Source organism: Taudactylus pleione, unplaced genomic scaffold (assembly GCF_031769625.1).
Source record: "Taudactylus pleione unplaced genomic scaffold, aTauple2 ptg003137l, whole genome shotgun sequence".
NCBI classification, from domain to species: Eukaryota; Metazoa; Chordata; class Amphibia; order Anura; family Myobatrachidae; genus Taudactylus; species Taudactylus pleione.
In genome coordinates, this window is record NW_028287496.1 from 1,193,414 (window position 1) to 1,217,534 (window position 24,121).

The following is a 24,121-nucleotide window of genomic DNA, read 5'->3' on the forward strand; positions in this document are numbered from 1 at the left end:
GATTCCAACACCAAGATCATTCCCTAGGGCTACATTAGTTGGGAGGCCTTCCATGATGGCAACATTTTGCACCTCTTGGCCAGCTCCCTAGTCCAGGTACCTCTTGCTCCAGTCCACCAGCCATGGTAACATTTGCAGGGTGACCCTGTAATACTGCAGCATTAGCAATAAGCTAAGGGGTCACTACAGTAATGGAGACCCCCGAGTCTCTTAATCTTTGTCCTTGCAGGGGCCCCACTTGGACCAGCTGCACTCACATATTTTAAGGTGGCCCCTTGGCCATGCAGGTGACCCTCTCAGAGTCCATCCGCTTCTCCTCACACTCCATTGGACTGACAAGAGTGGGAATTGTCTCTTTGGGTTCACCTCCATAAGTCAAAACAAGCTGGGCTCCAAAACTCCGATTTGGGGCGCGAGTCTGGGGTGCTTGGAGTGTGGGACAGTTCATCCTCAGATGTCCGATTTTCCCACAACCATAACACTTCTTGTCTTGTTAGGACTCCAGTGGTCTCGGATTACTCACAGGGGCAGGACGGAGCGGTTGCTGGCCAAAACCACCTGAGTTGGAATAGGCTTGCTTTGGGGGTGCTAATAAGCAGAAATAGGGTGCCGCCTGTATACAGTTTATTGGGGTGGGCTGCTGGTCGGGCGCTTTTGCCATTGTGGCCAAATTGCCACATATTTGTCTGCTAGCTGGGCTGCCACATTCAAGTTGGGTGGCTCCTGGTCTAGCACTTACTCTTTCACCTCTGGGGTGCACCTGCAATAGAACTGTTCTTGGCACATCAGGTCAATCAGGGCGTCCCATTTGGTGGCACCAGATGCCTTCACCACTTACTGCCTCAGCTGGGTGGCGAACTGCTTGTGGCTGTGGCTTGGGCAATTCCTGGATATTTTGTTTCTGTAAGTCTCAGGAGTGAAAGTATCGCTGTAGGAGGGCCATTACGACTTAGTCATAATCTCCACAGTCCTCTGAGGCCACTCCTCAGCAGGACTCCAGTGCCTCTCCATGTACAGTGAGCATTAGGTGTCCGACCAACTCCAGCTTAGGCAAATTATGGAGTTTGCAAGTTCTTTCAAAAACTTTTAAAATGAGTCATTCCATGTCAAGTGGACAAGAGGCCCCCACTTAACCATCTCCGATTTTGATAAAATTTTGCATGTAAAAACAGCTTTGGTAAAGTGTCAGGTCACAGTATGAAGTAATAATGGAGTTGTGGCCCTGGTAGTGGTGGGAGGTGATACTATCATAGACTGTGCAGTGCACAATCAGTCATTGCTGTGGCAGAGCTATGAGAGCAGTAGTAGTAGTAGTGCACAATCAGTAATGTACCAGTAATTGCTGTGGCAGAGCTAGGAGAGCAGTAGTAGTGCACAATCAGCAATGTACCAGTAATTGCTGTGGCAGAGCTATGAGAGCAGTAGTAGTGCACAATCAGTAATGTACCAGTAATTGCTGTGGCAGAGCTATGAGAGCAGTAGTAGTAGTGCACAATCAGTAATGTACCAGTAATTGCTGTGGCAGAGCTATGAGAGCAGTAGTAGTAGTAGTGCACAATCAGTAATGCACCAGTAATTGCTGTGGCAGAGCTATGAGAGCAGCAGTAGTAGTAGTGCACAATCAGTAATGTGCCAGTAATTGCTGTGGCAGAGTAGTAGTAGTAGTGCACAATCAGTAATGTACCAGTAATTGCTGTGGCAGAGCTATGAGAGCAGTAGTAGTAGTAGTGCACAATCAGTAATGTACCAGTAATTGCTGTGGCAGAGCTATGAGAGCAGTAGTAGTAGTAGTGCACAATCAGTAATGTGCCAGTAATTGCTGTGGCAGAGCTATGAGAGTAGTAGTAGTAGTGCACAATCAGTAATGTACCAGTAATTGCTGTGGCAGAGCTACGAGAGTAGTAGTAGTAGTAGTAGTAGTAGTACACAATCAGTAATGTGCCAGTAATTACTGTGGCAGAGTAGTAGTAGTAGTGCACAATCAGTAATGTGCCAGTAATTGCTGTGGCAGAACTATGAGAGTAGTAGTAGTAGTGCACAATCAATAATGTGCCAGTAATTGATGTGGCAGAGCTATGAGAGCAGTAGTAGTAGTAGTGCACAATCAGCAATGTACCAGTAATTGCTGTGGCAGAGCTATGAGGGTAATAGTAGCAATGCACAATCAGTAATGTACCAGTAATTGCTGTGGCAGAGCTATGAGAGCAGTAGTAATAGTAGTGCACAATCAGTAATGTGCCAGTAATTGCTGTGGCAGAGCTATGAGAGCAGTAGTAGTGCACAATCAGTAATGTACCAGTAATTCCTGTGGCAGAGCTATGAGAGCAGTAGTAGTAGTAGTGCACAATCAGCAATGTACCAGTAATTGCTGTGGCAGAGCTATGAGAGTAATAGTGGTAGTGCACGATCAGCAATGTGCCGGTAATTACTATGGCAGAGCTATGAGAGCAGCAGTAGTAGTAGTAGTGCACAATCAATAATGTGCCAGTAATTGATGTGGCAGAGCTATGAGAGTAGTAGTAGTAGTAGTGCACAATCAGTAATGTGCCAGAAATTGCTGTGGCAGAGCTATGAGAGTAATAGTGGTAGTGCACAATCAGTAATGTACCAGTAATTGCTGTGGCAGAGCTACGAGAGCAGTAGTAGTAGTGCAAAATCAGTAATGTGCCAGCAGTTGCTGTGGCAGAGCTATGAGAGCAGTAGTAGTAGCAGTGCACATTCAGTAATGTGCCGGTAGTTACTGTGGCAGAGCTATGAGAGCAGTAGTAGTAAAAAATCAGCAATGTGCCAGTAGTTGCTGTGGCAGAGCTATGAGAGTAATAGTGGTAGTGCACTATCAGCAATGTGCCAGTAATTACTATGGCAGAGCTATGAGAGCAGTAGTAGTAGTGCACAATCAGCAATATACTAGTAATTGCTGTGGCAGAGCCAGGAGACCAGTAGTAGTAGTGCACAATCAGCAATTTGCCAGTAATTGCTGTGGCAGAGCTATGAGAGCAGAAGCAGTGCACAATCAACAATGTGCCAGTAATTACTGGGGTAGAGCAGTAGTAGTAGTAGTAGTAGTGCACAATCAGTAATGTACCAGTAATTGATGTGGCAGAGCTATGAGAGCAGTAGTAGTAGTAGTGCACAATCAGTAATGTACCAGTAATTGCTGTGGCAGAGTTATGAGAGCAGTAGTAGTAGTAGTGTACAATCAGTAATGTACCAGTAATTGCTGTGGCAGAGCTATGACAGCAGTAGTAGTAGTAGTGCACAATCAGTAATGTGCCAGTAATTGCTGTGGCAGAGCTATGAGAGCAGTAGTAGTGCACAATCAGTAATGTGCCAGTAATTGCTGTGGCAGAGCTATGAGAGTAGTAGTAGTGCACAATCAGTAATGTACCAGTAATTGCTGTGGCAGAGTTATGAGAGCAGTAGTAGTAGTAGTGCACAATCAGCAATGTACCAGTAATTGCTGTGGCAGAGTTATGAGAGCAGTAGTAGTAGTAGTGTACAATCAGTAATGTACCAGTAATTGCTGTGGCAGAGCTATGACAGCAGTAGTAGTAGTAGTGCACAATCAGTAATGTGCCAGTAATTGCTGTGGCAGAGCTATGAGAGCAGTAGTAGTGCACAATCAGTAATGTGCCAGTAATTGCTGTGGCAGAGCTATGAGAGTAGTAGTAGTAGTAGTGCACAATCAGTAATGTGCCAGCAGTTGCTGTGGCAGAGCTATGAGGGTAGTAGTAGCAGTGCACATTCAGTAACGTGCCAATAATAGCTGTGGCAGAGCTATGAGAGCAGCAGTAGTAGAAGAGCACAATCAGCAATGTCCCAGTAATTGCTGTGGCAGAGCTATGAGGGTAATAGTAGTAAACAATCAGTAATGTACCAGTAATTGCTGTGGAAGAGCTAAGAGAGCAGTTGTAGTATTACACAATCAGTAATATACCGGTAATTACTATGGCAGAGCTATGAGAGCAGCAGTAGTAGTAGTGCACAATCAATAATGTGCCAGTAATTGATGTGGCAGAGCTATGAGAGCAGTAGTAGTAGTAGTGCACAATCAGCAATGTACCAGTAATTGCTGTGACAGAGCTATGAGAGCAGTAGTAGTAGTAGTGCACAATCAGTAATGTGCCAGTAATTGCTGTGGCAGAGCTATGAGAGCAGTAGTAGTAGTAGTAGTGCACAATCAGTAATGTACCAGTAATTGCTGTGACAGAGCTATGAGAGCAGTAGTAGTAGTAGTGCACAATCAGTAATGTGCCAGTAATTGCTGTGGCAGAGCTAGGAGAGCAGTAGTAGTAGTAGTGCACAATCAGTAATGTGCCAGTAATTGCTGTGGCAGAGCTAGGAGAGGAGCAATTGTAGTAATAGTAGTAGTAGTAGTAGTAGTAGTAGTGCACAATCAGTAATGTGCCAGTAATTGCTGTGGCAGAGCTATGAGAGCAGTAGTAGTAGTAGTGCACAATCAGTAATGTGCCAGTAATTGCTGTGGCAGAGCTATGAGAGCAGCAGTAGTAGTAGTAGTAGTGCACAATCAATAATGTGCCAGTAATTGCTGTGGCAGAGCTATGAGAGCAGTAGTAGTAGTAGTGCACAATCAGCAATGTTCCAGTAATTGCTGTGACAGAGCTATGAGAGCAGTAGTAGTAGTAGTGCACAATCAGTAATGTGCCAGTAATTGCTGTGGCAGAGCTATGAGAGCAGTAGTAGTAGTAGTGCACAATCAGTAATGTGCCAGTAATTGCTGTGGCAGAGCTATGAGTAGTAGTAGTGCACAATCAGTAATGTACCAGTAATTGCTGTGGCAGAGCTATGAGAGCAGTAGTAGTAGTGCACAATCAGTAATGTGCCAGTAATTGCTGTGGCAGAGCTATGAGAGTAATAGTGGTAGTGTACAGTCAGTAATGTGCCAGTAATTGCTGTGGCAGAGCCATGAGAGCAGTAGTAGTAGTGTACAGTCAGTAATGTGCCAGTAATTGCTGTGGCAGAGCTATGAGAGCAGTAGTAGTAGTGTACAGTCAGTAATGTACCAGTAATTGCTGTGGCAGAGCTATGAGTAGTATTAGTGCACAATCAGTAATGTACCAGTAATTGCTGTGGCAGAGCTATGAGAGTAGTAGTAGTAGTAGTGCACAATCAGTAATGTACCAGAAATTGCTGTGGCAGAGCTATGAGAGTAATAGTGGTAGTGCACAATCAGTAATGTGCCAGTAATTGCTGTGGCAGAGCTATGAGTAGTAGTAGTGCACAATCAGTAATGTACCAGTAATTGCTGTGGCAGAGCTATGAGTGCAGTAGTAGTGCACAATCAGTAATGTACCAGTAATTGCTGTGGCAGAGCTATGAGAGCAGTAGTAGTAGTGCACAATCAGTAATGTGCCAGTAATTGCTGTGGCAGAGCTATGAGAGCAGTAGTAGTAGTGCACAATCAGTAATGTGCCAGTAATTGCTGTGGCAGAGCTATGAGAGCAGTAGTAGTAGTGCACAATCAGTAATGTACCAGTAATTACTGTGGCAGAGCTATGAGAGTAGTAGTAGTGCACAAAGCAGTAATGTACCAGTAATTGCTGTGGCAGAGCTAGGAGAGGAGTAATAGTAGTGCACAATCAGTAATGCACCAGTAATTGCTGTGGCTGAGCTATGAGAGTAGTAGTAGTAGTACACAATCAGCAATGTTCCGGTAATTGCTGTGGCTGAGCTATGGGAGCCGTAGTAGTAGTAGTGCACAATCAGTAATGCACCAGTAATTGCTGTGGCAGATCTATGAGAGCAGTAGTAGTAGTAGTAGCAGCAGCAGCAGTACACAATAAGTAATGTGCCAGAAATTGCTGTGGCAGAGCTATGAGAGCAGTAGTAGTAGTAGTAGCAGCAGCAGCAGTACACAATAAGTAATGTGCCAGAAATTGCTGTGGCAGAGCTATGAGTAGTAGTAGAGCACAATCAGCAATGTGCCAGTAATTGCTGTTGCAGAGCTATGAGAGCGGTAGTAGTAGTAGTAGTAGCAGCAGCAGCAGTACACAATAAGTAATGTACCAGTAATTGCTGTGGCAGAGCTATGAGAGCAGTAGTAGTAGTAGTGCACAATCAGTAATGTACCAGTAATTGCTGTGGCAGAGCCATGAGAGCAGTAGTAGTAGTGTACAGTCAGTAATGTGCCAGTAATTGCTGTGGCAGAGCTATGAGAGCAGTAGTAGTGCACAATCAGTTATGTGCCAGTAATTGCTGTGGCTGAGCTATAAGTAGTATTAGTGTACAATCAGTAATGTACCAGTAATTGCTGTGGCAGAGCTATGAGTAGTATTAGTGCACAATCAGTAATGTACCAGTAATTGCTGTGGCAGAGCTATGAGAGCAGTAGTAGTAGTAGTAGTGCACAATCAGTAATGTACCAGAAATTGCTGTGGCAGAGCTATGAGTGCAGTAGTAGTGCACAATCAGTAATGTGCCAGTAATTGCTGTGGCAGAGCTATGAGGGTAATAGTAGCAATGCACAATCAGTAATGTACCAGTAATTGCTGTGGCAGAGCTATGAGAGCAGTAGTAATAGTAGTGCACAATCAGTAATGTGCCAGTAATTGCTGTGGCAGAGCTATGAGAGCAGTAGTAGTGCACAATCAGTAATGTACCAGTAATTCCTGTGGCAGAGCTATGAGAGCAGTAGTAGTAGTGCACAATCAGTAATGTGCCAGTAATTGCTGTGGCAGAGCTATGAGGGTAATAGTAGCAATGCACAATCAGTAATGTACCAGTAATTGCTGTGGCAGAGCTATGAGAGCAGTAGTAGTAGTAGTAGTGCACAATCAGTAATGTACCAGAAATTGCTGTGGCAGAGCTATGAGTGCAGTAGTAGTGCACAATCAGTAATGTGCCAGTAATTACTGTGGCAGAGCTATGAGAGTAGTAGTAGTGCACAATCAGTAATGTGCCAGTAATTGCTGTGGCAGAGCTATGAGTAGTAGTAGTGCACAATCAGTAATGTACCAGTAATTGCTGTGGCAGAGCTATGAGAGCAGTAGTAGTAGTAGTAGTGCACAATCAGTAATGTACCAGAAATTGCTGTGGCAGAGCTATGAGTGCAGTAGTAGTGCACAATCAGTAATGTGCCAGTAATTGCTGTGGCTGAGCTATGAGTAGTATTAGTGCACAATCAGTAATGTGCCAGTAATTGCTGTGGCAGAGCTATGAGTAGTAGTAGTGCACAATCAGTAATGTACCAGTAATTGCTGTGGCAGAGCTATGAGAGCAGTAGTAGGAGTAGTGCACAATCAGTAATGTACCAGTAATTGCTGTGGCAGAGCTATGAGTGCAGTAGTAGTGCACAATCAGTAATGTGCCAGTAATTACTGTGGCAGAGCTATGAGAGTAGTAGTAGTGCACAAAGCAGTAATGTACCAGTAATTGCTGTGGCAGAGCTATGAGAGCAGTAGTAGTAGTGCACAATCAGTAATGTGCCAGTAATTGCTGTGGCAGAGCTATGAGAGCAGTAGTAGTAGTGCACAATCAGTAATGTGCCAGTAATTGCTGTGGCAGAGCTATGGGAGCAGTAGTAGTAGTAGTGCACAATCAGTAATGTACCAGTAATTGCTGTGGCAGAGCTATGAGTGCAGTAGTAGTGCACAATCAGAAATGTGCCAGTAATTACTGTGGCAGAGCTATGAGAGTAGTAGTAGTGCACAAAGCAGTAATGTACCAGTAATTGCTGTGGCAGAGCTATGAGAGCAGTAGTAGTAGTGCACAATCAGTAATGTGCCAGTAATTACTGTGGCAGAGCTATGAGAGTAGTAGTAGTGCACAAAGCAGTAATGTACCAGTAATTGCTGTGGCAGAGCTATGAGAGCAGTAGTAGTAGTAGTAGTAGCAGCAGCAGCAGTACACAATAAGTAATGTGCCAGAAATTGCTGTGGCAGAGCTACAAGAGTAGTAGTAGTGCACAATCAGTAATGTACCAGTAATTGCTGTGGCAGAGCTATGAGAGCAGTAGTAGTAGTGCACAATCAGTAATGTTCCAGTAATTGCTGTGGCAGAGCTATGGGAGCAGTAGTAGTGCACAATCAGTAATGTGTCAGTAATTGCTGTGGCAGAGCTAGGAGAGGAGTAATAGTAGTAATAGTAGTAGTAGTGCACAATCAGTAATGTGCCAGTAATTGCTGTGGCAGAGCTATGAGAGTAGTAGTAGTGCACAAAGCAGTAATGTACCAGTAATTGCTATGGCAGAGCTATGAGTGCAGTAGTAGTGCACAATCAGTAATGTGCCAGTAATTGCTGTGGCAGAGCTATGAGAGCAGTAGTACTAGTGCACAATCAGTAATGCACCAGTAATTGCTGTGGCAGATCTATGAGAGCAGTAGTAGTACTAGTAGTAGCAGCAGCAGTACACAATAAGTAATGTGCCAGAAATTGCTGTGGCAGAGCTACGAGAGCAGTAGTAGTGCACAATCAGCAATGTACCAGAAATTGCTGTGGCAGAGCTACGAGAGCAGTAGTAGTGCACAATCAGCAATGTACCAGAAATAGCTGTGGCAGAGCTACGAGAGCAGTAGTAGTAGAGCACAATCAGTAATGTGCCAGTAATTGCTGTGGCAGAGCTATGAGAGCAGTAGTAGTAGTAGTGCACAATCAGTAATGTACCAGTAATTGCTGTGGCAGAGCTATGAGAGTAGTTGTAGTAGTAGTGCACAATCAGCAATGTTCCGGTAATTGCTGTGGCAGAGCTATGAGAGCAGTAGTAGTGCACAATCAGCAATGTACCAGTAATTGCTGTGGCAGAGCTATGAGAGCAGTAGTAGTAGTAGTGCACAATCAGTAATGTTCCAGTAATTGCTGTGGCAGAGCTATGAGAGTAGTCGTAGTGCACAATCAGTAATGTGCCAGTAATTGCTGTGGCAGAGCTATGAGAGCAGTGGCAGTGCACAATCAGTAATGTGCCAGTAATTGCTGTGGCACAGCTATGAGAGCAGTAGTAGTACACAATCAGCAATGTACCAGTAATTGCTCTGGCTGAGCTATGGGAGCCGTAGTAGTAGTAGTAGTGCACAATCAGCAATGTTCCGGTAATTGCTGTGGCAGAGCTATGAGAGCAGTAGTAGTAGTACAAGTGCACAATAAGTAATTGCTGTGGCAGAGCTCTGAGTGCAGTAGTAGTGCACAATCAGTAATGTACCAGTAATTGCTGTGGCAGAGCTATGAGAGCAGTAGTAGTGCACAATCAGTAATGTTCCGGTAATTGCTGTGGCAGAGCTATGAGAGCAGTAGTAGTGTACAGTCAGTAATGTTCCAGTAATTGCTGTGGCAGAGCTATGAGAGCAGCAGTAGTAGTGCACAATCAGTAATGTACCAGTAATTGCTGTGGCAGAGCTATGGGAGCAGTAGTAGTGCACAATCAGTAATGTTCCGGTAATTGCTGTGGCAGAGCTATGAGAGCAGTAGTAGTGCACAATCAGTAATGTACCAGTAATTGCTGTGGCAGAGCTATGAGAGCAGTAGTAGTAGTAGTAGTAGTAGCAGCAGCAGCAGTACACAATAAGTAATGTGCCAGAAATTGCTGTGGCAGAGCTACAAGAGCAGTAGTAGTGCACAATCAGCAATGTTCCGGTAATTGCTGTGGCAGAGCTATGAGAGCAGTAGTAGTAGTACACAGTCAGTAATGTGCCAGTAATTGCTGTGGCAGAGCTATGAGAGCAGTAGTAGTAGAGCACAATCAGTAATGTACCAGTAATTGCTGTGGCAGAGCTATGAGAGCAGTAGTAGTAGAGCACAATCAGTAATGTGCCAGTAATTGCTGTGGCAGAGCCATGAGAGCAGTAGTAGTGCACAATCAGTAATGTACCAGTAATTGCTATGGCAGAGCTATGAGAGCAGTAGTAGTAGTACACAATCAGTAATGTGCCAGTAATTGCTGTGGCACAGCTATGGGAGCAGTAGTAGTGCACAATCAGTAATGTACCAGTAATTGCTATGGCAGAGCTATGGGAGCAGTAGTAGTAGTGCACAATCAGTAATGTGCCAGTAATTGCTGTGGCAGAGCTATGGGAGCAGTAGTAGTGCACAATCAGTAATGTACCAGTAATTGCTGTGGCAGAGCTATGAGAGTAGTTGTAGTAGTAGTACACAATCAGTACTGTACCAGTAATTGCTGTGGCAGAGCTATGAGAGTAGTAGTAGTAGTACACAATCAGTAATGTTCCGGTAATTGCTGTGGCTGAGCTATGGGAGCCGTAGTAGTAGTAGTAGTACACAATCAGCAATGTTCCGGTAATTGCTGTGCCTGAGTTATGAGAGCAGTAGTAGTAGTGTACAGTCAGTAATGTGCCAGTAATTGCTGTGACAGAGCTATGAGAGCAGTAGTAGTAGTGTACAGTCAGTAATGTGCCAGTAATTGCTGTGGCAGAGCCATGAGAGCAGTAGTAGTAGTGTACAGTCAGTAATGTGCCAGTAATTGCTGTGGCAGAGCTATGAGAGCAGTAGTAGTAGTGTACAGTCAGTAATGTACCAGTAATTGCTGTGGCAGAGCTATGAGTAGTATTAGTGCACAATCAGTAATGTACCAGTAATTGCTGTGGCAGAGCTATGAGAGTAGTAGTAGTAGTAGTGCACAATCAGTAATGTACCAGAAATTGCTGTGGCAGAGCTATGAGAGTAATAGTGGTAGTGCACAATCAGTAATGTGCCAGTAATTGCTGTGGCAGAGCTATGAGTAGTAGTAGTGCACAATCAGTAATGTACCAGTAATTGCTGTGGCAGAGCTATGAGTGCAGTAGTAGTGCACAATCAGTAATGTACCAGTAATTGCTGTGGCAGAGCTATGAGAACAGTAGTAGTAGTGCACAATCAGTAATGTGCCAGTAATTGCTGTGGCAGAGCTATGAGAGCAGTAGTAGTAGTGCACAATCAGTAATGTGCCAGTAATTGCTGTGGCAGAGCTATGAGAGCAGTAGTAGTAGTGCACAATCAGTAATGTACCAGTAATTACTGTGGCAGAGCTATGAGAGTAGTAGTAGTGCACAAAGCAGTAATGTACCAGTAATTGCTGTGGCAGAGCTAGGAGAGGAGTAATAGTAGTGCACAATCAGTAATGCACCAGTAATTGCTGTGGCAGAGCTATGAGAGTAGTAGTAGTAGTACACAATCAGCAATGTTCCGGTAATTGCTGTGGCTGAGCTATGAGAGTAGTAGTAGTAGTGCACAATGAGTAATGCACCAGAAATTGCTGTGGCAGAGCTATGAGAGCAGTAGTAGTAGTAGTGCACAACCAGTAATGTACCAGTAATTGCTGTGGCAGAGCCATGAGAGCAGTAGTAGTAGTGTACAGTCAGTAATGTGCCAGTAATTGCTGTGGCAGAGCTATGAGAGCAGTAGTAGTGCACAATCAGTTATGTGCCAGTAATTGCTGTGGCTGAGCTATGAGTAGTATTAGTGTACAATCAGTAATGTACCAGTAATTGCTGTGGCAGAGCTATGAGTAGTATTAGTGCACAATCAGTAATGTACCAGAAATTGCTGTGGCAGAGCTATGAGAGTAATAGTGGTAGTGCACAATCAGTAATGTGCCAGTAATTGCTGTGGCAGAGCTATGAGTAGTAGTAGTGCACAATCAGTAATGTACCAGTAATTGCTGTGGCAGAGCTATGAGAGCAGTAGTAGGAGTAGTGCACAATCAGTAATGTACCAGTAATTGCTGTGGCAGAGCTATGAGTGCAGTAGTAGTGCACAATCAGTAATGTGCCAGTAATTACTGTGGCAGAGCTATGAGAGTAGTAGTAGTGCACAAAGCAGTAATGTACCAGTAATTGCTGTGGCAGAGCTATGAGAGCAGTAGTAGTAGTGCACAATCAGTAATGTGCCAGTAATTGCTGTGGCAGAGCTATGAGAGCAGTAGTAGTAGTGCACAATCAGTAATGTGCCAGTAATTGCTGTGGCAGAGCTATGGGAGCAGTAGTAGTAGTAGTGCACAATCAGTAATGTGCCAGTAATTACTGTGGCAGAGCTATGAGAGTAGTAGTAGTGCACAAAGCAGTAATGTACCAGTAATTGCTGTGGCAGAGCTATGAGAGCAGTAGTAGTAGTGCACAATCAGTAATGTACCAGTAATTGCTGTGGCAGAGCTATGAGAGTAGTAGTAGTAGTAGTTGTAGTACACAATCAGCAATATTCCGGTAATTGCTGTGACAGAGCTATGAGAGCAGTAGTAGTAGTAGTAGTAGTAGTAGTAGCAGCAGCAGCAGTACACAATAAGTAATGTGCCAGAAATTGCTGTGGCAGAGCTACAAGAGTAGTAGTAGTGCACAATCAGTAATGTACCAGTAATTGCTGTGGCAGAGCTATGAGAGCAGTAGTAGTAGTGCACAATCAGTAATGTACCAGTAATTGCTGTGGCAGAGCTATGGGAGCAGTAGTAGTAGTGCACAATCAGTAATGTGCCAGTAATTGCTGTGGCAGAGCTATGAGAGCAGTAGTACTAGTGCACAATCAGTAATGCACCAGTAATTGCTGTGGCAGAGCTAGGAGAGGAGTAATAGTAGTAATAGTAGTAGTAGTAGTGCACAATCAGTAATGTGCCAGTAATTGCTGTGGCAGAGCTATGAGAGTAGTAGTAGTGCACAAAGCAGTAATGTACCAGTAATTACTATGGCAGAGCTATGAGTGCAGTAGTAGTGCACAATCAGTAATGTGCCAGTAATTGCTGTGGCAGAGCTATGAGAGCAGTAGTACTAGTGCACAATCAGTAATGCACCAGTAATTGCTGTGGCAGATCTATGAGAGCAGTAGTAGTACTAGTAGTAGCAGCAGCAGTACACAATAAGTAATGTGCCAGAAATTGCTGTGGCAGAGCTACGAGAGCAGTAGTAGTGCACAATCAGCAATGTACCAGAAATTGCTGTGGCAGAGCTACGAGAGCAGTAGTAGTGCACAATCAGCAATGTACCAGAAATTGCTGTGGCAGAGCTACGAGAGCAGTAGTAGTAGAGCACAATCAGTAATGTGCCAGTAATTGCTGTGGCAGAGCTATGAGAGCAGTAGTAGTAGTAGTGCACAATCAGTAATGTACCAGTAATTGCTGTGGAAGAGCTATGAGAGTAGTTGTAGTAGTAGTGCACAATCAGCAATGTTCCGGTAATTGCTGTGGCAGAGCTATGAGAGCAGTAGTAGTGCACAATCAGCAGTGTACCAGTAATTGCTGTGGCAGAGCTATGAGAGTAGTCGTAGTGCACAATCAGTAATGTGCCAGTAATTGCTGTGGCAGAGCTATGAGAGCAGTGGCAGTGCACAATCAGTAATGTACCAGTAATTGCTCTGGCTGAGCTATGGGAGCCGTAGTAGTAGTAGTAATAGTGCACAATCAGCAATGTTCCGGTAATTGCTGTGGCAGAGCTATGAGAGCAGTAGTAGAAGTGTACAGTCAGTAATGTTCCAGTAATTGCTGTGGCAGAGCTCTGAGTGCAGTAGTAGTGCACAATCAGTAATGTACCAGTAATTGCTGTGGCAGAGCTATGGGAGCAGTAGTAGTGCACAATCAGTAATGTTCCGGTAATTGCTGTGGCAGAGCTATGAGAGCAGTAGTAGTGCACAATCAGTAATGTACCAGTAATTGCTGTGGCAGAGCTATGAGAGCAGTAGTAGTAGTAGTGCACAATCAGTAATGCACCAGTAATTGCTGTGGCAGATCTATGAGAGCAGTAGTAGTAGTAGTAGTAGTAGCAGCAGTACACAATAAGTAATGTGCCAGAAATTGCTGTGGCAGAGCTACAAGAGCAGTAGTAGTGCACAGTCAGCAATGTACCAGTAATTGCTGTGGCAGAGCTATGAGAGCAGTAGTAGTAGTACACAGTCAGTAATGTGCCAGTAATTGCTGTGGCAGAGCTATGAGAGCAGTAGTAGTAGAGCACAATCAGTAATGTACCAGTAATTGCTGTGGCAGAGCTATGAGAGCAGTAGTAGTGCACAATCAGTAATGTACCAGTAATTGCTATGGCAGAGCTATGAGAGCAGTAGTAGTAGTACACAATCAGTAATGTGCCAGTAATTGCTGTGGCACAGCTATGGGAGCAGTAGTAGTGCACAATCAGTAATGTACCAGTAATTGCTATGGCAGAGCTATGGGAGCAGTAGTAGTAGTGCACAATCAGTAATGTGCCAGTAATTGCTGTGGCAGAGCTATGGGAGCAGTAGTAATAGTAGTGCACAATCAGTAATGTACCAGTAATTGCTGTGGCAGAGCTATGAGAGTAGTAGTAGTATACAATCAGTAATGTACCAGTAATTGCTGTGGCAGAGCTATGAGAGCAGTAGTAGTAGTGCACAATAAGTAATGTGCCAGTAATTGCTGTGGCAGAGCTATGAGAGCAGTAGTAGTAGTAGTGCACAATCAGTAATGTACAAGTAATTGCTGTGGCAGAGCTATGGGAGTAGTAGTAGTAGTGCACAATAAGTAATGTGCCAGTAATTGCTGTGGCAGAGCTATGAGAGCAGTAGTAGTAGTAGTGCACAATCAGTAATGTACCAGTAATTGCTGTGGCAGAGCTATGATAGTTGTAGTAGTAGTACACAATCAGTACTGTACCAGTAATTGCTGTGGCAGAGCTATGACAGCAGTAGTAGGAGTAGTACACAATCAGTAATGTGCCAGTAATTGCTGTGGCAGAGCTATGAGAGCAGTAGTAGTAGGGCACAATCAGCAATGTACCAGTAATTGCTGTGGCAGAGCTATGGGAGTAGTAGTAGTAGTGCACAATAAGTAATGTGCCAGTAATTGCTGTGGCAGAGCTATGAGAGCAGTAGTAGTAGGGCACAATCAGCAATGTACCAGTAATTGCTGTGGCAGAGCTATGGGAGTAGTAGTAGTACACAATCAGTACTGTACCAGTAATTGCTGTGGCAGAGCTATGAGAGCAGTAGTAGTAGTAGTGCACAATCAGTAATGTGCCAGTAATTGCTGTGGCAGAGCTATGAGAGCAGTAGTAGTAGTAGTGCACAATCAGTAATGTACCAGTGATTGTTGTGGCAGAGCTATGAGAGCAGTAGTAGTAGTAGTACACAATCAGTACTGTACCAGTAATTGCTGTGGCAGAGCTATGACAGCAGTAGTAGGAGTAGTACACAATCAGCAATGTACCAGTAATTGCTGTGGCAGAGCTATGACAGCAGTAGTAGTAGTAGTGCACAATCAGCAATGTTCCGGTAATTGCTGTGGCAGAGCTATGAGAGCAGTAGTAGTAGTAGTGCACAATCAGTAATGCACCAGTAATTGCTGTGGCAGAGCTATGAGAGCAGTAGTAGTAGTAGTGCACAATCAGCAATGTACCAGTGATTGTTGTGGCAGAGCTATGAGAGCAGTAGTAGTAGTAGTACACAATCAGTACTGTACCAGTAATTGCTGTGGCAGAGCTATGACAGCAGTAGTAGGAGTAGTACACAATCAGTAATGTGCCAGTAATTGCTGTGGCAGAGCTATGAGAGCAGTAGTAGTAGGGCACAATCAGCAATGTACCAGTAATTGCTGTGGCAGAGCTATGGGAGTAGTAGTAGTAGTGCACAATAAGTAATGTTCCCGTAATTGCTGTGGCAGAGCTATGAGAGCAGTAGTAATAGTAGTGCACAATCAGCAATGTACCAGTAATTGCTGTGGCAGAGCTATGAGAGCAGTAGTAGTGCACAATCAGTAATGTACCAGTAATTGCTGTGGCAGAGCTATGAGAGCAGTAGTAGTATACAATCAGTAATGTACCAGTAATTGCTGTGGCAGAGCTATGAGAGCAGTAGTAGTAGTACAAGTGCACAATAACTAATTACTTTGGCAGAGCTATGAGAGCAGTAGTAGTAGTGTACAGTCAGTAATGTGCCAGTAATTGCTGTGGCAGAGCTATGAGAGCAGTAGTAGTGCACAATCAGCAATGTTCCAGTAATTGCTGTGGCAGAGCTATGAGAGCAGTAGTAGTAGAGCACAATCAGTAATGTTCCAGTAATTGCTGTGGCACAGCTATGGGAGCAGTAGTAGTGCACAATCAGTAATGTGCCAGTAATTGCTGTGGCAGAGCTATGAGAGCAGTAGTAGTAGTGCACAATCAGTAATGTACCAGTAATTGCTATGGCAGAGCTATGAGTGCAGTAGTAGTGCACAATCAGTAATGTGCCAGTAATTGCTGTGGCAGAGCTATGAGAGTAGTAGTAGTAGTGCACAATCAGTAATGTTCCGGTAATTGCTGTGGCAGAGCTATGAGAGCAGTCGTAGTACACAATCAGTAATTGCTGTGGCAGAGCTATGAGGGTAGTAGTAGTACAATACCCCGGCAAATGGGATTGTGGCGGTCAGAATTCCGATGCCGGAATCCCAAAACCTGTCAGAATCCCGGCATCTGCAATTCTGACAGCCGGAATCTTGAAGGTAAGTAGCAGGGTTAGGGTGAGGGTTAGGCACTAGGGGGAGCATTAAGTTTAGGCACGGTGAGGGGAGGTTAGGTTTAGGCACAGAGAAGGGATGGTTAGGGTAGGAAGAGTATTCGAATACCGACAAACTGGTGTCGGTATCCTAACCCTGTCGAGATGTCGTTGTCGGGATTTTGAACACCGGCATCTCGTAGGTAGGTTCAAGAGAAATTTGAGGAAAAATTACTTTACAGAAATGGTAGTGGACAAGTGGAATAGTCTCCCATCAGAGGTGGTAGAGCAATTTAAACATGCATGGGACAGACATAACGATATCCTTCAGAAGTAGTAAGGATCAATAAGGGTTGAGGTAAAAATATGTTTAAAAATGGGGCAGACTAGATGGGCCAAGTGGTTCTTTTGTTTTTTAAACTTATTTTTATGCAGAAAGGAGCAAATAAAGATTTCACAAAAATCGTATCATAACAATTACCATGTAGATAGTAAATGCAATAGTTGGCTATTACACAAAATCAAAGAATAAAGTACCTGGTATTTAAAACAAAACCCACCAATTTTAAATATTAAACGGGTTAAGTAAATTGTGTCTAAATCATCAGGCGTGGTCGGCATTTCTGTCAGATTGGACCATAGTGGTGGGTCTTGGCAGATGATTGGGGTATCTTCTACCATTGAGTGAAAGCAATTATGTAATTGAGTCCTTTTATCTTCTGACAAGGAATCAATGAGTTCCTCCTTATGTAATGAAGCCTCCAACCAGTCCATATGAGACACATAAAATAATTTGGATTTAAATAAATGTATAGAGGGAGGTTTTTTATGAATCCATTGGTGTAAAATACATTTACGAGCAACAGCCGAAATGACAAGAATCAGTTTTTTGCTTCCCTGCAACATTTGTGTTGTAGAAGGTACAAACCCCAAAGCTGCTCATTCTGCAGTCAAAGGTAAATAGTTAAGGAGGTAAGTTAAAGAGAACCTCCTGTCCTGTCTCCAAAAAGAGGTTAATAGGGGGCAGTCCCACATGCAATGCATAAACGTAGTGTTTGAACTATTGCAATTAGGGCATGTGTCAGAAAACCCTAACAGGAATCTACAATGCGGGAAAAGCTATCCCTTATGGAATATATTATAGAACATTTCCTTATACATGGATGCAGATAATGTTCGCATGGAATATGTGAGTGTCTTTAAAAGGTCAATTGTTATATGCAGAAAAATGTGTGTCCAGAAAAATATACCATTCTTTGATTTTGTCAGGTCGAAGGGGTCATGTATTAATTGGCAAGATCGTGATATAGGCTTGCTACCAGACGAGGACCTTTCTAGCGTAACATCTAGGGGGATGACCCAATCTTGTGTGGACAGAGATTTACCAACTGAGCTAGCGTAGTGTTGAGCTTGGTATAAAGCTAGAGAACGAGGTATCTCATATATATCCACGAGTACCTGTACTGGTGAGGAGATTCAGAACTTGTATCCACCAATGCCCTAACATGGGAAATGCCCTTGGATTGCCAAAATAAAAAAAAGGTGTAATGCCTGCCCATGTTGAAATTCCGGATCAGCCATCAGGGGAAGGAATAATGAGTGATGACTATGAAGGCCTTTCTTATGTCTGGTAAGATGCCAAACAGTCCAAGGGGACATTAAAAGTGGGGCTTTCAGATATTGAAGGGAGTATTTCTAGTTTATGATTGTGTAGGAATGAGAGTAAATGTTGATGCGGTAAAAAGAATTGGTCTATGACCGTATTTGTGTGAAAATCTGTGCCATGAATCCAGTCATGAATGTATCGAAGAATTCCAGCAAGATCATATAGTTTTAAACTTGGAAAGTTTACACCGCCATTGGCCGTAGATTGCCGCAACTCGAGTATACTAATCCGTGGTTTTTTTATTCTGCCAAATGAATTTTCGAAATGTAGCATAAATTCAATTTTCGTCTGATGCGGACAACAGAACCGGAAGCATCTGAAGTGGGTATAAGAGTTTTGGGAACGTGATCATTTTAAATAGGTGTATGCGCCCCAGATAAGACAACATTAAGTGATTCCATTTTTTTAATTCCCCTAATGCTTTTTTTTTTTATTTTAGATATGAGTATATGCTCTGTTATGAATGTTATGGGAGAGAATTCCTAGATATTTAATGTAATTGGTAGCCCATTTTATCCAATAGCCTGAACACCAAGAGGGGCGGCCTTAGGGACCCAGTAGCATATATTGTGACTTGTCATGGTTTATAGTAAATCCAGAACCACTCCATAGTTTTCCAATTTGTATAGTAAAGGAGGCAAATGTGGTGTCCGGATGCGACACATAAAAGTAGGTAGTCAGCAAATGCCACAAATTTTTGTTTCGAGGGGTCCTAATTTTATACCCTGAAAGTTGGGCCAGGATTGCAACAATCTTAAAAGGGGGTCTAGGGCACTATTGAAGAGTGGGGACAGGGGACATCCCTATCTTGTACCTCGTGAGATAGTGATCGGGGGTCCGCGCTCTCCATTAATTATTAATGAAGTTGAAGGCGCAGAGTATAAATATCGAAATAGCTGAGAGAAGACACTTAAGACTCTGATCTGAAATATCCGCAGTAAGTGATGCCAAGAGACAGTGTCAAAAGCCTTCTCAGCATCTAGGCTAAGAAGCATGGTAGGAGTATTAACAGTATTATTACAGGCAGAAATTATTGCAGCCAAGGCGGTGCAAACCCCTTTCACAGAGCATCTATCATGAGTAAATCCTAGTTGGTGCGGGGTTAGGATATCTGGCAAAATAGACTGAAGACGGTTAATCAGGACTTTAAGGTATCAAAAATAATGGCTAAGTAGAGTTATGGGTCTATAAGAGGCTACAAGCTCTCTGTCAGGTTTTGGAAGCAAAATGGTGTGAGATTCCGTGAAACAGGGAAAAGGAATATGATCCCTGTGGATTCCTCTGTACACTTTAGTAAGAATGGGGACTGTGTGTGGTTTTAAGAGTTTGAAATATTCTCCGGTGTAGCCATCGGGTCCCGGGGATTTAGTGTTTGGAAGCTTAGAAATCACCATAGATACTTTCTCCTCCCCAATGTCATTTATTCTAGATTTCTCGTTGGGTATCAGAGAGTCTGGGTAAATTTGCTTCATCTAGAGGCCAAGTGGTTCTTATCTGCCATCAAATTCTATGGAGTATCTGTGCAAACAAAAAAAAAGAAAAAAACTTCTGGGGAAGATGCCTCCTGAAAGTGAGGGCATACCCCTGAGAGACCACTTCTTGGACCCAGGTATCTGTTGTCTGACTCCAGTAATCCGGAAACTTAAGAAGTCGGCCTCCCTCCCTGGGATGCCCCAGGAGGAAGCCCGCCCCATCAGGGCAAGGGTTTATCGTCTGGTATAGAAGCTGGATGTCTTGTCGGCCCAGACTTCATAGTTTGTCGCCTTGCAAAAACTAGATGGCTTAGAGGAAGACTGTTCCCTTGTTCGTCCCTGAGGAAGGAAGGACCAAAAAGAAACCTGCCGTGACTTTATTGTAGCCATAGATGGCAGACCTGTGTATTTTGAAGTTGCCAGAGTAGCTATTATTTTATCCAACTCTGCTCCAAAAAGTACTTTCCCATAGAAAGATAAGAGTTCCAGTGCAGTGTTTGATCATGTATCAGCTTTCCAAAATCTTAACCAGAGGGCCCTGCGTGCCACTACTGAAGCTGCTGATGCTTTAGAAGCTAAAATTCCAGCATCTACGGCAGCTCCTCCCAGATAGGAAACCGCTTCCCGTATATGGGAAGATATACATCATCTCTGGTAGCCTCTGGTAGAGAATATTCCAATGCCCCCATCCATTCTTCAACCGCTTTGGGTAACCAGGCTCCAGCCATAGCTGGACGACTAACCGCTCCAGATGACGAAAATATTGCCTTAAGACAGGCTTCAATATTTCTAATCTGTGGAATCCTTTAGAGAAGATGCTGACGGAATAGGCGACGTAACGTCACATGAGCATCCACAGTAGGGGCTACCCCCCCTTAGTACATAAAGAAGCTGGGAAAGAATACAATGATGTTATTCTTTTATTCACATAAAAACGTTTGTTCGGGTTACCCCATGCCTCATCCATCAGCTCAATGAGCTGTTCAGATACAGGAAACTTCGTTTTGGCCATCTTCTGATGGTGATTAAACACTGGAGCCTTCTTACCAGGAGCTGGTTCATCATCCTGAATGTTTATGATTTAACCGCCCTCACCAAAAGGAGGAACATCCACTGTGGACGGATGGTCCTCCTCCCCTGAGCTAGATCCTGGAGAGGAACCCTGCACATCATCTGCTTCCTAGGATGATGCGTCTGAATCCATAGGTTGGGCAGACTGATGGAAAGATAACTTGCACTTAGGCGCATTAGTAACTACCGGTCTGCTATCAACATTAGATGGGGCCATACTCTGACTAGAATGGCCATAAACATCCCTCCAGGAAGGATGCATAGAAGGTGCAAACATAGCATACTGTGTACACCCCATCCAAGGAGGCATCGTGGGAGCAGCCATACCATCCACAAACTGCTTCATTACCTGGGACAAAGAGAAGACCCAATATGGCTCTTGTCCAGGAACATGTACACTGGACTGGTGAGGTGACTCTATAACAGACAACATACAAACCATCCTTTACTTCCTAAGGGGACAAACAGGCCATACATGATTTACATGGAACCAGCACAGTGCCAGCTCCCCGTTTCCCTTTATCTATAGACATGTTCATAAAGGCAATACATGCAATGTTACGTGACAGCCGTCAAACTCTTAATGAATGTAAAATATTGAAGGAAGAAAAAAAAAACCAGTGACAGTTATAACTGACAGACAGACATAATACAGCAGCTAGCACACAGTCACATACACCGCACATGTAATATAATTACAGTCACATACACCGCACATGTAATATAATTACAGTCACATACACTGCACATGTAATATAATTACAGTCACATACACCGCACATGTAATATAATTACAGTCACATACACTGCACATGTAATATAATTACAGTCACATACACCGCACATGTAATATAATTACAGTCACATACACTGCACATGTAATATAATTACAGTCACATACACTGCACATGTAATATAATTACAATCCACTCTAAATCAATTACACAAACAGCAGGAATGGTAAGACAGAGCACTAGGTACACAGGGAGAATGACCCGAACCCCCCTGAGAAAGCAGCGCACTGATAGTGGACCGTGAGCATCTCACATACACGTGGAGGGTGGGCGGAGCAACCCATACGCACGAAACCCTTTGTAGGGACTGCATCTGGGTCGCAGCCGCCTACCTCCCCTAAGCTGCATCAACCAGCCAAATACGCTGGCCTCATGGCAGCAGATTTAAGTCTGCTGCTGATCCCCGGCATCAGACGATAAGGCCCCAGTAATCTAGTGAGGACACGGACGCTTCCTGACTGCAGCGGCTTCCGGGTGCCTAACCCTAACCCCCTTCACCGCTGCCTAAACCTAATTCCCCTGGGGGGTGCCTAACCCTCCCGGGGGTGGCTAACCTTCACCTTCACCCTCCCCCTCCCCCCGCCCGCGCGTTAGCCTGCTCGCGGCGCCCGGCGTCCCTTCGATCGGGATGCCGGGCGCCTGTCTCCCGGCATCGGGAAAATGTCAGGCGTCTACATCTAGACGCCTGGCATTTCATCCCTCGCCGGGATATGACAGTCGGGAAGCCGGCTGCCGGTATTAAGGCAGCCGGCTTCCCGATTGTATACAGATATAATAGTGAGGGCTCCTGGGTATATTATATGGAGGGGTAATATAGTGAAGAGCCCAGGGATATAACATTGAGGTATCACTATCACACAGGATAAGGGGATATGAGCGCTCATGGTGTGACAGGGATTAGCTGGGTATATTATATGGGAGTATAATAGTGAAGGGCTCCTGCGAATATTATATGGGAGGTAATATAATGAGGGCTCCTGGGTATATTATATGGGAGGTAATATAATGAGGGCTCCTGGGTATATTATATGGAGGGGTAATATAGTGAAGAGCCCAGGGATATAACATTGAGGTATCACTATCACACAGGATAAGGGGATATGAGCGCTCATGGTGTGACAGGGATTAGCTGGGTATATTATATGGGAGTATAATAGTGAAGGGCTCCTGCGAATATTATATGGGAGGTAATATAATGAGGGCTCCTGGGTATATTATATGGGAGGTAATATAATGAGGGCTCCTGGGTATATTATATGGAGGGGTAATATAATGAGGGCTCCTGGGTATATTATATGGGAGGTAATATAATGAGGGCTCCTGGGTATATTATATGGAGGGGTAATATAGTGAAGAGCCCAGGGATATAACATTGAGGTATCACTATCACACAGGATAAGGGGATATGAGCGCTGATGGTGTGACAGGGAGTAGCTGGGTATATTATATGGGGGTATAATACTGAAGCACCATATACTACCTGGAGCCCCCTTGTGGCCGGGAAAGGATGGCAACGTCACTTCCGGCGCCCTCTGATCACCACAACGCCAGTCACTGCCCCGGAAACAGCGGGTCCTTCCCCGTCCCGAGTGACCCTCCACACCCCGCACTCAGCCCGAGCTCGGCTGCGCATCCCTGACACTCACCGTAGGGTTCTGGCTGTGCAGTCCGTACAAGAACATGGCGGCGAGTGTTGTGTGCAGCACTCCCAGGCGTCCCCCGGAAACAAGCCGCTCACACTGTGTTCCGCCCGGTGGAGGCCGGGGAGTCAGTAGTATGACCTTATATCCCGCTGAGACATGGAGACAGAGAGGGGGAAGGGAGAGGAGAAGTCTGACAGTCACTGATGACGTCAGGGTACAGGACTGAAGGGGATCTAGCTGTAACCAGAGGTCATTTCCCCTTCGCGCTAGGGAAGCGGCTAGATCCCCTTCCCTAGATTGACCATGACGTCATCAGCCAGTGTCCAACGTCATTCCCTACCCTCCAAGTGGGCATAGAGGGGGAATATAACCATGTGGCGAGCGTAGTGAGGGGTTAACTTTCTTTTTTTGGCTGACTGTGTGGGCAGGAAACTGCACTTCCGCCCTTAGCACATGTCACTTCCAGGTACAATATAGTAAAAATAGTCTCTACCATCGCGCTAAGGTACCTGAAAGTGACGTGCAGTGAGGGCGGAAATGCGATTATGTGCCCATAAAGGCCACCTAAGGAAGAACGTTGTCCCCTCGCGGGCTCGCTTCGATCGCCATGTTTCGGGCACGGTGACTTGCTCATACCTCCCAACTTTCTCCCCGGGGGAGTCGGGAGTTGCGCGCACGGCTGAAAAGGGGGTGTGGCCTGATCAAAGGGGGTGTGGTCTTATGGCACCCCCGTTTACATCACTAAGGGGCGTGCCCAGCGCTGCCCCTGGGCTTCCCCCCTGTGCTGTGCATCTATTCTCGCTCTGTATACCCGCTGCTCTGCTATGCAGAGCAGCGTGTATGCTTCCCCCAACTGCGGGACACTGTGGCCCGCAGGCAGGACAGTCCCAGAAAACGGGACTGTCCCGTTGACAGTATGCTCGCTACAAGATCATATTCCCCCTCGGGAGAGGGCAGAGGGTGGCGGAATCCCATCATGGGGCCGTATTCAATTCAGAGCGAAGATCCGTTATGGTGTGCACTGATATAGGCGTTACGTTATCTCCACAGAATAGCAGGTGAAAAGAAAAAAAAAAAAGTGTAAAATCTATATTTTGGGGTGCAGATGTT

At 44.7% G+C, this 24,121-nt stretch overlaps 1 protein-coding gene across 1 annotated transcript in view; it reads right to left on the minus strand.

The window, feature by feature from the left end:
* The window catches only part of SFXN4 (sideroflexin 4), a 92,863-nt gene extending 69,677 nt beyond the window's left edge, over positions 1-23,186 (minus strand). The window contains exon 1 of the mRNA XM_088466457.1: positions 23,015-23,186. Coding sequence (XP_088322583.1) covers positions 23,015-23,050 — 36 coding nt within the window. The 5' untranslated portion in view covers positions 23,051-23,186. The remainder of the gene's footprint in view (positions 1-23,014) is intronic.
* Positions 23,187-24,121: the final 935 nt, after the last annotated feature.